The sequence below is a fragment of the Amblyomma mixtum genome, chromosome 3, assembly GCF_055824585.1.
Source record: "Amblyomma mixtum isolate Tamu chromosome 3, ASM5582458v1, whole genome shotgun sequence".
In the NCBI taxonomy this organism is placed as follows: Eukaryota; Metazoa; Arthropoda; class Arachnida; order Ixodida; family Ixodidae; genus Amblyomma; species Amblyomma mixtum.
The window spans coordinates 311,704,500-311,719,661 of NC_143014.1; the positions used below are offsets into that span (position 1 = coordinate 311,704,500).

Below are 15,162 nucleotides of genomic sequence, written 5' to 3' on the forward strand. Positions count from 1 at the left end.
GCTCAACAGCCATCTTAACCCCTACTGGCAAGATTCAGCCAGTAGTCACTGATGTCTAAATGAATTCAAAAGCTCAACTACAGCGTGAGATGATACACCTTTCCAAGAAAAACGTCATTAGCAACATCGATAAGATAATTAGGCTAGCAGAGCAGTTCTATATTCAATTGTACAGTCAGGCCGGCATGAAATGCAAGCAGCCATATGCCAGACTTTTCTACTTTGTAGCAAGATACAGCCAAGCCCACTATAATGGCTGCAGTTATAACGAATGCTAGCTTATTACAAACGAGGGCGTTGCTACCACAAAAATATGCATTAGGGCAATGGGACTGTGTCTCAGATACAAAGAACAACCGTAGTGGAGTAAATCTATCAGAACAAATGAGGTGGTAGCGTCAACTTGGCCTCGCAGTCGAAAAACTCGTACAACCAGTAAGAGCGGACATGCCTGACAAACAGCAGTTTCACCAAATCTTGCTGTCAAAAACGCATGCCTTGAAAGGTGACACCTGCACTAGTGGAAAGCATTGCCAGCTTTTGCGTTAACGCGTTTCTGTGCAGAGGATAAATGGCTGCGACCGGCGGCTGTCTTTTTTCACTGGCAAGTCTCGCAAGCTGAGATACTTTGGGAGCTACGCTTTCATATGCTGCAGGCTGAGCACAAAGGCCTGGATAAAGTGCGACTATTTCTTGTTCAATGAGCGTGCACTCAAGGAAGAGCTTTATAGGGGCGATGTGTATCATGCATGATTTGCTTGCCAAGTGGCTTGGCTTAGTTCAACCATGACAGGCTCCTGCTTGTGCTTGACAACTACAACTTTGTGATGCACCACATGTTGCCTTGTCTGACTGCAGTGACAATGCTCATCTTGCCAGTGAATGCTAAGCACAAGATCCAACCGCCGGATATCGGTGTCATTCATGCGCTCAAGATATCCACCATTGGCATTTCATCCAGCGCATGCTGACAGCAAGGACACATCAGGTGGTGATGTTGTGGTTTGGATATCTTTGTTGATCGCTACGCAAATAGAAATTAAGGCACTGTGAATGGGACTGACCAAGGAGTTTGTCGGGAATCGCTTCCATAAAGCATGGTTTATGGGCCAAGAAACGACTGAAGACGCGTGGTTAAACACGTGAATTTGTAACAATCACGTTGGTGATGATGCACAGATGGCTGGACATGATTTCACCTGGAATGACTTCGTTAGTGCTAACCATGATGCTGGCATTTCAAAGCCATACACTGACGAAGCTATGTACGAAGTAGGAGCACTCTGACTGCCAAGAATCTTATGACAATAATGAGGAAGCTGACCTGCCACCAGCTGCCATGAACACTTAACCACAATTAGTTAAATCGTGTTCTTAAAGCAGCTTGTTGGCCCTCAGGGCCTAGGTGAGAAACATACGTATGACGGCTGTGGAAAGCTTGGAAGGCAGCATGATGTGGCCACCCTTGAAGAAGCCGATGCACATAACGCACTTTCTCAAGAAATAAACTCTAGTTTGGTTGGACTTCATACTTCTGGCTGCAATATGAGAAGTCCACTTACTATGAACATCAGATATGACCAACATAATCTGTGCAACCATAAGGTTTGTTATGAATGGGCTCGACTGTATTCCTTTACAAATGGTTTATGCACAGTGTGTATTTTGGTCGACTACCTAGAAATATGAATCAGGCTAGTTGTATACCGTAGCTGAAAGTGCACACATAAAATATATTGTTTTCTTCACAGCCACTGTTCACGTTTCATTCCAGCCTGACCGTATAAAAGCCAACCCAAGCAGTGAACTTTTCATATTAAAGGGAAAGTGAAGAAGTTTTGGAATTCAACAAGCTTAAATAGGTCGAATGCAAGAAACTTGCAGGTAAGGAATGCGAAGCCTTTTGCGCTAGCATTTGAAACAGTGACGTAATCGCTGAATGATACTGTGTAGATGGCGCTACGTTTACAGCAAAGAAACAGTTGCTTGAAGGAAGAGAACCAACGCTACTGATGGTAATGCTCAAGAGGAGTTTTTTGGCAGTGTCAGAAGACGCATGGAAGCATGCGGGCAAAGGCAGCAGAAGTCTGAAATTTCGGCAACAAAGATGTCATCACGAGTTTTTCTGCACTTCTCCAACGCATTGAGGAGAAGCCTGAACAATCTCACTGTTTTAATCTGTGATTGTGTCCCCATTTTAAACGCTAGTGCAGAGCTACTTAGCATGCTTCACCTAGATGCTTCAAACATTCGAATCCTTGAACAACTGCAAATTATCAAAGAACTATTTTGGCTTCCCATTAACACTTTGCACTTTTGTATACACAGCACCTTATGGCTTCAAAATGGCACCAGAGACACAGAACAGTGTTATAATTCTAATCTAGGAGAAAGATGATGTTAGCGACCTGAAAAAATGCGGACACATTAGCCTACTGCCCACTGTGTACACGACATTCATGAAGATATTAACACAAACAAAACAACACCTGAGAAACCACCTCATGGAGACACCCTGATAACACCAACATTCCAGAATACCCATACATATAAACCAACCAGAGTGCGTGCCTCAAATTCCAGCTTGAAGCTTCCCTTTTTTTTTTACTGTAAAAGTTTGTTATAATTTGAACTTCAAGGGACTGGAAAAAAATGTTTGAATTATCCAATGACCTTGACAAAACTGACAAGAACCGCTTGCATCATGGTAAATTTGGTTACTGAAAGACTGGCCAATGGTCGCCTGCTTTAGAGATGACAACAGTGAGAAATGACCAATTTTCCCATTTCTACCAATGCTCTATTGTGTGCACACCGTAAGGAGCATTGATAGCAGAGCAGCTTCAAAATAAAAAGGGCCTCCCCAACATTCTTCACGGTGCGATATGGTAGCAGCAGAGCCAACTCACAGGTGGCTGCATTGCGTGCAGGGAGGCTTCACTGCACAGAGCGAACAACAGATGACGAAGAACCATGCGAACCACACATACAGAAGTGACAGAAATACACAGCAGCGCCAATCAGCATCCTAAATGCAATCAGCATCCTAAATGGCGCACAGAAGGGCTCGGTTGACTAGCTGATGTGCGACGGATAGCCATCATCGCCGTGGGCTGGCACGAAGCTCAAAGAAGTGAAACTGAAACTAAGCAGTCCGACTGCTCTCAAAGATGAGACTGTCTGTTCGTTGTCATGCCTGCTGTTGTGTGCACGTCAGTGGTACAGGCGACTCTGCAGCACGCAATCAAGGTTTGAGTAGCACTGTTTTGATAATCGCTTGCCATGCAGGTTACACTTAGAAACAGTCTCCTTTCAGGAGCTCATTCGAATAAACTGGTGCAAGACGCGTGTGTCCGTATTAGCAAACGTCCGATGCCCTAGACCTGCATGGGCGTTGGCCGGGACTGTGCCGGCAGTTTGAATTATCTGGAATTCTGAATTAATGGGGTCAAATTAATGAGCTTTTACTGTATTGGCAAATTGGTTAATTTCTCCTCCATCGAAATTCAACCTCCGCGGCCGGGATCGAACCCGCGTCTTTCGGGTCAGCAGCCGAGCACCATAACCACTGAGCCACCGCGGCGGCCGTAATGGATTCAATGAATACCTCCTGCCTCATCAGTTTGGAAAGCAAAGAGGAGGCCTTTTGCCGTGCTTGGGCTTGAGAACAGAATGTGATGGCCATTGTACTCTGGGAAAGAACGCAGGTGATAACAGACTTTTTTAAAACAATAAAGTATTATAATCTCATAACCCGGCTGCTTCCCAATTGCAGTGCACCACATTTTCTGTTTACTTTTGTTAGTATGAACAGCACTGGCATCCCTGTGCGGTTCATATTGCCAGGCTTTTACTGGATGTGGTTCCCAGCGTGTTTTCTGGACTCACATCCAGTAAAACCAATGCAAAAAAATTAATAATGCACTGTGCTAATCATCTTCAGCTGCAATTTTTAGCAGCAGCTGTTTCCCTTTGATCTCACACCATTCCACACAGAGAACAGGTAAGCCAGGCAATAAGAGTAGTAGAGCTTGAGACAATGACATAGAGATCATCAAGAACCATGCCATGAAGAATGGCACCACTGCCACAGTGACTGCCAACATCTTCAAAACTATGCAAAGCAAACAGTTTCATTGTGAGAAAAAGGTGCAAATGTTGGTGCATCCTAAAGTGCAGGATGCAGTGCTGCGCTGAATTTGCAATGCACCAACTTCAATTTGACTCTCAGAGTCTTCTTTACAAGGCCAACACAATGCCAACCGCCAACACGTCACAGCCATTAAACACTAAAGGCTGTGTCTCTGCCCGTGTGGTTGGTTAGACATTTAGAGTGGACATCCCTAGCTAGCTACCTAAAACAACAGTGACTGAATGAGGCTAAAAAATCATGCTAATGGATGCAACAATGTTTCAATGGCACTTCAGACACTCATGTCATTGTATAGATGCTGCCTGCTGTTAAAGACACCAATTTTCCAGAGACTCCCAGCAACACTGTCTCTTGCAAATGTGATGAACATCAGCAGGAAAGTAGAAGTGCCTAGGAACGTGAAATATGATGACACTGTGTGCAGCACCAACACAACTTATTTGGTATGGCCAAGCACAGCAGCCATTACAGTAAAACCTTGTTAATTCAGCGCCCATTCGTTTGAAAATTTGGATAATTTGGACTGCTGGGATGGTCCCGGCCATCGCACATGTAGGTCATGCTAATTCAGATGCTGCAGATCTCACACCGGTGAATTAAGATGAACTCCCAAAGGAAGGCAGAGTCTACTCGAACCTGAATTGCATGGTGCAGTGTTGAACGTGCACCTCTGACACGTGCACAACAGCAGGTGTAAGACTGATCAGAGCCTTTACAAAATACGTGTGGCCGCATAGTTTTAGTTTTGCTTTTTTGAGTTTCGTATCAGCCCGTGGCGAAGGTGGCTATCGGCTGCGGCTCTTCTGCCTTTCCAGTGCACTGAAACTGTGCGTGGTGACGCCTCCTCGCATGTGACACTGCCACTTGTAGCCGCCCCCGAAAGGATGTCGTAGAACGTCTTATCATTTTGAAGCAGTCCTGCTTTGGCACTCACGACAGTGTGTACACAATACAGCATTGATAAAACTGTGACAAAAAGTTGCTGAACCTCGCAGTTCTGGCCTCAAAGGGAGGCAGCAATTTCCCAGTTGTACGCCACATAAAATTACTGGGATGTGAGCAGCTTTTCGGAGGTCATTAGATACTGCCAATTTTTGGATAATTTGAACATTTTTTCCGGTCCCTTGAAGCCCAAATTGACGAGCACTCACCGTAAAAGAAGAAACTGAACTGAATAGCAAAAAGAAATTCTTTCTGTATGAAAATATGTTGAAGCTGTATTGGGGCACACCAGCAACCTGCACGGCACACTTTTAAAGCTAAAAACAGAAGCTTATAATAGGAGATTATTTTTAGAAATCAAACAATTAGGTACACTACCTATTCTCTGCCTAAAAAGGTAACCTGACCAATTCTTGCGGCTCATTCACTGAAATGTTGAAGCTGACAGCGCTGCCAAGCATTCTGACAGTTATGACAGTCCGGCGGCTGTAGTTTCCAACACAAGAGACAACACTTTAAAATGAAAATATGGTACTGTAAGCTGTCACTAGAAAATGGCATTTTGTTCATAACTTACAGCAGTTTAGATTTCAAGGAAACCAAAGCTTAGAGGAGAGTTTCAAATTTTTAAAAGTGCACAGGATGCCACTTTGGCAGTGTTAAACCTCTTTTTTTTTTTTCACAGCAAAATAAAGGCAGAGAATCAACTAATGTTTGACATGGTCAAGGTGGGGTAAACAGCTAATGATTGGAGACCAAAAACCTAAGACAGAACAGTCTGGATTAAACACACGCTGATCTTTAACAAACACTGCATGCCAAGTAAGAGGCAGTTTCTGCCTTCTCTAACTTGAAAATATTTGAGTAACCAGCAGTCTGAGCGGACGGTGCTACAGCAGGTGCTGTATTTCAAGTTCTCGTCATGTCCAGCTGAGGTGTTGCACAATACATCGCAAGCTCAGATGCCTGCACAAGTCTGCGCAGAGCTCATTTACCCGCATATCTGGTGTCTGGTAGACGTGCTCATCACCAAAGATGGTTCGGTCGATGTAGCCGGCTGCGCCCCCTGTGCAGTTGGTGAAGCTGCTGTTCAGGTGCAAGCCACCGGGACCCAGGTAGCCCCTGCATGAATGGAGCAAACACTGCTGATGAGCTCCATTCAACAGCACCTGTTCTTAAAGAATAAGTGGTCTGAAAGCAACAACAGGTAAACAGCAAATTCTCAATGGTCACACTGAAAGATATCCCTCACAGCCTAACAATATTCCAAGACCTGCTCGTTCATGTTATTCTCAGCATTGTGCAGTTTGCAAATACAGTTAAACCCAAGTTGAAAAAAGTCTGGGATTTTTCGTTATATCCAGGTTTTCGGTACATGCAGTTTTCGCGAGAAAACCCGAAAGGGCAATGCAAAACGGAAGCCAAAATAAGAAATGAATGTAGGTGAAATCACCTTGAAAATGTTTACAGGAAACCCGATTATTCGATGTCCGATAGCGCGACTGCCGCGGCTTGCGTGAGCAACTGCGGGGCAGCAAAAGCGAAAGCAACGGAGATGCGTTGATGGATGCGTTGTCTCAATTGCAGTCACTCGTTGCGATCATTGTCTCTCCTCTCATGTCAATTCGTGCTTTACTTTTCAGCCAAATTTCATAACTCAGCACACACTAACAGACAGTCGGCCTTGCGAGTTTGTCACATCAAGGTCAACCATTCTGCCATTCTGCATTGTCTATTCGGGTCTTCTTGCGAAAACTGCAGGTAACGAAAACCTGGATGTAATGAAAAATCCCGAACTTTTTTTAACTTCGTTAAATCCAGGTTTAACTGTATAGCAAAGTGAGAAGGCAGCACATGCTGATGCAAAACCTGCACTAGTGTTCTTTACTACACATCATATGAAATTCCCTTTTACTGTGAAGTTAATTTTTGATGCCCCTTCAGTGAAGCTTCTTTACTTCACCACCACCATCGAGTACAAAATATATAGGTGAGAACACAACATGCAAAACACACTGGACGCTAGTGACGAGATAAAGCCCCACGCATGCACCTCTGCACCGGGCCTGCGATTGCAGTGTCTTCTGTTGGCCATGTGGTGAAACTTCCCTAGCAGAAACAAAAACATACATGAACTATCTCTTTACGATCAAAACCAGATGCTATCACTCGGTGCTTGATTCTTTGCGTTTGGCCAGCCAGCCACCGTTCAGCAGAGCCACATCATATACATGTGGTAAGCATATTTTATTATTGTTGTTGAACACAAGCACTAAACCGGGCACACAGTGATGGATACAAGGGGCGGCACAAACAAACGAGTCAACCAAAGAGAAAACAAACCAAAGAACGAGAGAATGGCGGGCGAGAGTTACTGCTCTGTCATCAAGGCGCCAGTTTTTACCCATGTAAAAGATGCAAATATTGAGCGAGGATGGGCCGCTCAGCGAAGAGAGATCTCGTGGCACTTAGAGGAACTAGGGGACTTAATCTTCCACAGACGTGGGCCCCCCTGTGACCTTCACTTACACTGTGACCTTCACCCACCCTGGTGGCTACGGTGTTTGGCTGCTGAGCCCAAGGTCAGGGGATCAAATCCCAGCCAAAGTGACTGGATTTTGATGGAGAATAAATGCAAAAGCACCTATGTGTTCTGCAATGTCAGCACATGCTACGGAGCCTCGTGGGGTCGAAATTAATCCAGAGCCCCCTCCCCTACAGTGCCTATTGTAGCCCATGTGCAATTCCAGGACGTTAAACCCCTCAAATCACATCTATCAAAATGATTGTCATCACCACCATCATCCCCCGGTTATGTAAACTGCACGACAAAAGCCTCTTGCATTGACATCCATTTAGCCACGTGAACCAAGTGCGGCCACCTTGTCCCAGCATATTTTAAGGCAAAAGCCTTACTTGCCCAAATGAGCGAAAACCTGTCTGTGTGTTGTGGGGACGCCTTCGTCCCCTGCGTTCGCTTTCCCGCAACGCACTAGTTCCCTATGGTTAGCTTTCCCGCAACGCACTCCCCTTAGTTGTGTTTAACTAACAGGGGAGGGCGCTCGCGTCGCAGCGACACCAGCGCCATAGACGGCATTTTGCTGCGCGCGCGCGGGGAGCGACGGAGTCTCTTCTCTCTTCAGTCTCTTCTCGGCGAGCCGCTCCGCTCTTCGCCGGCAGCGACCTCGTGTGGAAACATGTTCCCCTCAGCTCGTCCCGTCTGGCCTCGGAGTTTTTCCCCCTGCCCTACCGTGGGCAAACGATCGCTCGTAACCGTGCTGGTGAGTCAGACATCCTCGGTTCCTCTGTATTTTGTTGCTAGCTGGCGTTATTGTTGTTATAGCAATAAATGCCTTGTTTGTGTCAGCCAGTGTGTCGTTCCTTTGTTCCCGCAGAGCAAGGCCCGCCGTGGTCGCCGTGCGCTCGGTAGCGTACGCGACCACGGAATGGGGTCCGCGAGGTTTTGAACTGGGTCAGCCGCGCTTAAACGGGGAGAACTTGTTTATCTCCCCATTTTTAAACCCCACAGTGTGCATGGTGACACTTGATGGTACCTACAAAAGATGGTGCCCTCATGCAACCTGGCAGGTGACCATTAAATTAATGATTGGTTGCACGAGGTTACTCGGGATAAACCTGGATTGCACAAGTCCCACCAGTGGCAGCACCTGCCATCACAGGGCAATGGTGCACCGCTTAACCACTGCACCAGGAGTGGTATGAGGATTCCCAGGGATCTATGAATGTTATGTAGAGAAAGACCAATCCTGCATATATGGGCATTAACCCATTAGCTATCGTGTTATAACCCTTAAGGCGGAGCGCGCGCCACAGTACGGCAGCGACTGCCTTCACGAAGTTAGCGTGCACACCAGAAGGGGTGCGGTGGCGTCACAGCGGCAGCTACGCAGAGCCATGCAGAGGTAGAATTACCACCTGCACGGCATCGGGTTACATCACACCACAGCGTGCGGCGACTGCATTCACAGAGTGAGCGGGTGGGCTTATGCCTTCTCACACGTAAGCAGTCTTAAGTGTCTCTGCCGACTTTTTTTCCTCCGTGTTGCTTGACTCTGTAGTGTGCATGCTCAAAGTGAGATGTTGCAATTCCCAGCTTCACTGTGAAATGACCACACAAATTCCAGGTGGCTTGTGTGCTGTGTTGGGCTTTACGGAACATAAGCAGCCAAGGCTATCATGCGTCAAACACAGGGTTAAAATGCTTGTTTGCTGCATTAAAGGAACTAAAATTTTTCTACCCTACAGTTTACTGAAAACATTTCCTTCTTTTATGAGCCTAAATATGCATAACAAATCTATGAGTGCATATTCCCCTAAGAGCAACCTAGGATGAAAAGCAATGTGTTCAGTGCAAAATAGACACATTTTTCTTAGCTCATCCAGTCTGGTGCGTGAAGACAAAAGTATGGTTTCTTGTGACTATGTTTACGCACGCTTCACACAAAGGTGTGTTTTGTTTCACGAGTATGAAGTTGTTCATAAGGTGTGTGTGTCCAGTGCACAGGTGGCAAAAAATTGCTTCCATAAAACCTTCTTGGTGTCCACATGACTTCCATTTGCCTAGAGTTGGCTTTACCATGTGGAGACTGCTGCCAATTTCATCATCCCATTCGGTCTGCCATCAGAGACTCACTGACATATCCCTAGTGCGCATTGCTATGGTCAGGTTGCTCTCATTCATACTAAAATGTCTGTAATAAGAGGGACCATTACATGTGAATGAAACTGCACACAGTTAAAAATTTATGAGCCACTTATCTTTTGACAGCTCAAACAATTTTAAGTGGCCTTCTTATAAATAAAAGCATTTACTAGGACTTTATCAACTAAACAAAATATTAAAAGGAGAAGGCATATATTTTACACACACCACATGGACAGTGAAAATGGCAGAATATATTTACGTTCAGTGTACCTACTGTTAACCTTAAAAACACTTTCAGCACCAAAACCATATATTTTGGAAGAGACAAATTTCAAATGTGTTTATTTAAGCCCCGGACGCACCGTTACCGGTGCTATGCAAGTGGACATACAGTTTTTGTCAAAAGTTTAGAGCCCAGGGGGTTTGCTTCGAAGCCTCGCAGTGGGACTCCTGCGGCATTCGTGGTAGTCTTACCCATTGGAGGAGGCAGGACCAGAAATCTTCTTACCTTCGGCAAATTCGGAGCGCTCCATGGAAATGCATTACAAACAAGACAGTGTGCTTCAGAAGCAAACCCCCCGGGCTCCAAACTTTTGACAAAGGCTGTACATTCTAGCCAGGTGCCGTAAGATCATTGAACTCCCTCTGAAGCAAGTGCACTCTGCAGCAAGTGTTCTCAAGTAGACGGCTGCGAATGCTACTGTTGCTGAGTGACACTTGTTCAAAGCACAGTTGATCTTGGCTGTCCGATAAAAAGAAAGCCTATGGGACAAGTGTGAGGTTAACGTAATCAGCACATGTGTCCACACTGTTTACGTCCCAGGAGTACGCTGTCACTCTATTTACATAGTATATTTGCCCGCTAGCGGTGAACACAGTACAGAGAGACCTGACCAGACATGGCGCGATGAATGACTCGCTTACCGGGGGCAATGAGGCACGGGCAGGAAAAAGGTGAGTGCCAGGTGAACTCCCAGCATGGGAATGGCCAGCAGCCACTCGGGCCAGTAGGCCAGCACATCCCGCAAGGGAGCCCACACCTGCACACCACACTATTGGTCAGTCAGAAAACCTTTGCACAGACACCCACTTAACCCCTTCAACCTGCGCTGCTGTAATAGTCGCAAGGCAAAGGGATGAGCACAACACAAAGCAACACATATTGTTACTCAGCTTACAGTGCTTCAAATACCTCAATCTCAACTCAAGTTGTCCTTTTAAAAAAAGAATCTGTAACGGCTTGTCACCAAGCGCCTTAAACGATACCCTAAATGAAACTCATTACTTTTACTGCCCGAGCCAATGGCGGCAAAATTCCTAATTTAGGCTTTCAGCTTCATTGCAAGAAATGATTCATAATCTGGAGTGCATAAATCTGGAAAATAGACTTGAGAGAGAGAAAACTAAGCACCGCAAAGAGGAAAAGCAGTTAGATTCTGAGGGCAAACTGAGGTCGGCCTATATCAAGTGATGTTCTAATGACAAAAAGGCTACTTATACTGAAAACAGAAGTTTGGTAAGCCAGAAGAGAACAAAAAATGGTTTGGTTTGGTTTGGTTTATTGGAGTTTAACGTCCCAAAGCAGCTCAGGCTATGAGGGACGCCGTAGTGAAGGACTCCGGAAATTTCGACCACCTGGGCTTCTTTAACATGCACTGACATCGCACAGCACACGGGCCTCTAGAATTTCGCCTTCATCGAAATTCAGCCACCGCAGCTGGGATCGATTCCGCGTCTTTCGGGTCAGCAGCCGAGCGCCGTAACCACTGAGCCACCGTGGCGGGTAGAACAAAAAATGAAAAAGAATGCTCGCACGACGCGCCGTTTTTGCACACTAACTACACCAACATCAATGATTTCTTTTTTGTTGCTTGCAGGTCTCAGAGGCTAGCCTATGCTGTCATACACTTCATCCACTTCCAGAGGATGATCACAGAGTCCTTTTTCGTCACTGATGTCACAGGTTTGAATAAAGTTTGAACGCGTCTTTGATTGCCAAGCAAACACCAACATAGTCACAAAAAGTCAGTCCATTGATTTTTACTAAGGGCAAAAAATGAGTTGTCCTCAGTCGCCCTTTAATTTCAAAGTATATTTTTCTCTCAGCATCAATCACTGAATAATTCATGATAAACTTTTCATATCAGCTGTCATGCCGCCACAGTGGCTCAGTGGTTGTGGTGTTCAGCTGCTGACCTGAAAGATGCGGTCCGATCCTGGCCGCGACGGTCATCAAAATGCTAAAGGCCTGTGCACCGTGCGATGTCAGTGCACATTACAGAGCCCCAGGTGGTCAAAATTTCCGGAGCCCTCCACTACGGCGTCCCTCATAGCCTCAGTCGCTTTGGGACGTTAAACCCCATAAACCCAAACCAAAAGTCAATGAAGACAAAATAACCTTTTCAATGCCAGCTCTCCCTTTCGGTACTAAAGCCTCAATTATCAAAAACGCTGCAGTCATTTCAGGAATATATCCTCTACAGGCACGAATTACGATCAAGTGGTAGGAAAATTTTCACAACTTCAGATTTTTGTAAGTAGCACGTGAGGACTGCGCAAAAGTCCCAACCTTCCCCGATGTTTACTTATGCGATTTCTGCTGGCTCCTTAGACATCCACATCGTGACTCAGCATTATTTCTTCAAGGTACCAATTATACTTCCTTTGACTCATTCCCATCACAATAAGTCGTTATGTAAACAAATCAGCACACTTTACGCACTTCAAAGCAGCTATGCTTGCCAATAAAGCAAACAAAAATTGACACTCAATGCAGCCATACCAGACCTACTCTAGAACATGAAGCCATCCATCGAAAAAAAAAAACCGGATTGCTGCATTTTTTTGCAATGCCTGACTCCATCTTTCAGGATTCAGTGCATTTTGTTGCATCCACACTCGTAGAAATTGCACCTTGTGTAGGCAAGATTTGATAGAGTTCACGTTGCACCCACATGTGTGGACAGAGCACCTGAAGGGGATATACAACCAGCACTCTGTTGGCATGCTTTTGTTTATTTGCTTATTTGATTCCTCAAGGGTCTCATGTTGAGACATTACACGAGGGAGCCAGTGGTTAAAACACCAAGTGCTTGTTAAAGAAGAGCCTTCTTTTATGACAAGGGTGACTGTGCTGTTAGTGTGGGTGCTTGCCATGCTTTAACCACACTTTGGCATGACCAATTTAGACAGTAAATGTCTCTCAATGGTTCATGTTTGATGGGCTACATGCTTGTAAAACACACAGCACAGGCGACACGATCAACACAAAATGCACAAGATGAAATATGAACTAACAACTGTTTGTTAGGTTCCATTCAGGCTTCTTATACATGCTGAAATGAGGAAATCTGGGCTAATCTTATTCCACGTCCACAGACAAGCCACATTTTTGCTACTTTGTTTTGATCAAGCCTAGTTCTAACCCCTTGACACAACAGCATGCATGAAAGGCCTGAACAGTACCTGTACTCAGACTCATTCACTGTTGTCCATGCCATCTATGTTGCATATTTTACAAGCACAGAGTTCATTAAACATGAAGTTCAAATACCAACTAGCCTAAGTCCTTTCTCTTGCTGCGATTTCACATTCCTACCACTCCTATATGAAGTGCATCACTTCATAAAGATCATTACAAAATATCCCACAGCAATGCTCTTACATATGTCCTTTTCAACACTCTTAAGACTCTGGTTCTTTCAGCAACACTGGAAGAATAGTGCAGTAGGAAACCTGTCCAAAAGGCTCAGAAACATACTTAGAGCTCAATGCTCTAACTTGCTCTAAGAGCAAGTTACAGTCTACTGGGTGCATGTTAGTGTTGTTTGCAACTGTCACCTGGACAATGCGGCATCACACCTCAGGACAAAGCATTTCTTCAAGTTCACTCAAGCTTGACAAGAAAAACTGTGGAAAGAAAATTGTGCAACCATGTTTGGGAAGCAAAGATTGAATAAGTACAACCGAAGCACTGCCAACCTGTCGGAAAAGCAATTACCACGTCCTATGGCCGATACCCTTAACAACCAATGCTCGATTGATGCCTGAAATACAGAGCACATCCAATGCCAAAGTTTTCAGAGGTACTTGCAATCTTCAGTGTAGTGGTGCTGCAACCAAAATATGACTTATTGCCATTTTTGAAGCACCCAAAAATGCATTTTGTAGCAGTTTGGAGCTCTCTTGGAGCATTTTGGAGCAGCAGAATCAGCATTTGGAGCAGCTGTGCTCCATTTCCAGACGTGGCTTGTCCACATCAAGCTGCCAATTTTGAAACAAGTAAGTAAAATGTGAAGAAACTGAATTCTGGCTTATACCTAACCACCTCAAAGGAATCCCTTGCCTGGAGTACTTTGGAAATGTCATAATCAAAACACTTTACTTGCATTTTTACTTCGCGAATTCTGCCTACAGCTACAATTCCGAGGCTCATACATTTTTTTCTACTACAGTGTGTGTGCTCTCATTAAAACAACATTCTCAGCCAGCATTCCCATGCATCGATTGGGGATAGCAAAACATGCACCAGCACAGAGAGTGGGAAGCATTTTTAAGCCTCTTTGTTATGCATTAGGATAGAAGGCCGATACAATACAGCACAGCTGTTATGCTCCAAGGAGGTGTGTTTTTGCAGGCCAGTCCCACTGTAGCTTCCACAGACTTCCATGAAATATAAACTTGGCTGTTACATTGCAACTGTGGGAGTCTTCCTGCATGACATGTCACAAATGCCACCCCATGCCTGTCCATACACAGAGTGCCAGAAGCCATTTTAAATTCTGACATGGCTTCGTCTGGCTTGTCTACACAAGTATCAACTGCAGTGAGCACTACAGAGGCTTCCCGTGCCTCAAGGCATGTTTACCGTCTGTGTGGGGCATGGATTCAGCATGCCGGCCATAGCGAGACCCTGGAATGCCCATCGAAGCTTGACTGCACCCCACTCTGTTCGACGGCTTCCAATGCACACATAGTATGCTGATGAATCAAGTTCTTACAGGTGGCATGAATTTTATTGCGGCTGTTGATGAAGTTCTACTGCCACAAGAAGGCAAGCAGACGCAACCGAAAGCACAAAAACTTGAAGAAACACTTTTTAAAAAATATTTTTTCTGGGGTTTAATGTCCCAAAGCAACTCAGGCTATGAAGGACACCGTGGTGGAGGGCTCCCGATAATTTCGACCACATGAGGTTCTTGAACGTGCACTGACATCGCACAGTACACGGGCCTCTAGAATTTCTCCTCCAAAGAAATTCAACCGCCGCGGCCGGGATCGAACCCGCGTCTTTCGGGTCAGCAGCCGAGCACCACTGAGCTATCGCGACAGCTGAAGGGACACTTAAGCTCTGCCTTAACACCCTAAACAGTGAACTTTTGAACCACTGGTTCGATTTCAT

General features: G+C 45.3%; 1 protein-coding gene across 5 annotated transcripts in view; it reads right to left on the minus strand.

Moving 5' to 3' along the window:
• Hgsnat (Heparan-alpha-glucosaminide N-acetyltransferase) overlaps window positions 1-15,162 on the minus strand; it is an 86,422-nt gene that overhangs the window by 30,700 nt on the left and 40,560 nt on the right. For 3 of the 5 annotated variants that reach the window (XM_089583950.1, XM_089583948.1, XM_089583952.1), the window contains 2 exons: window positions 10,686-10,813; window positions 6,091-6,217 (listed from right to left, as the gene is read on the minus strand). In XM_089583950.1, the coding sequence (XP_089440076.1) occupies window positions 6,091-6,217; window positions 10,686-10,813 (255 nt within the window). The remainder of the gene's footprint in view (window positions 1-6,090; window positions 6,218-10,685; window positions 10,814-15,162) is intronic. The other 2 variants (XM_089583951.1, XM_089583949.1) reach the window with 1 other exon arrangement.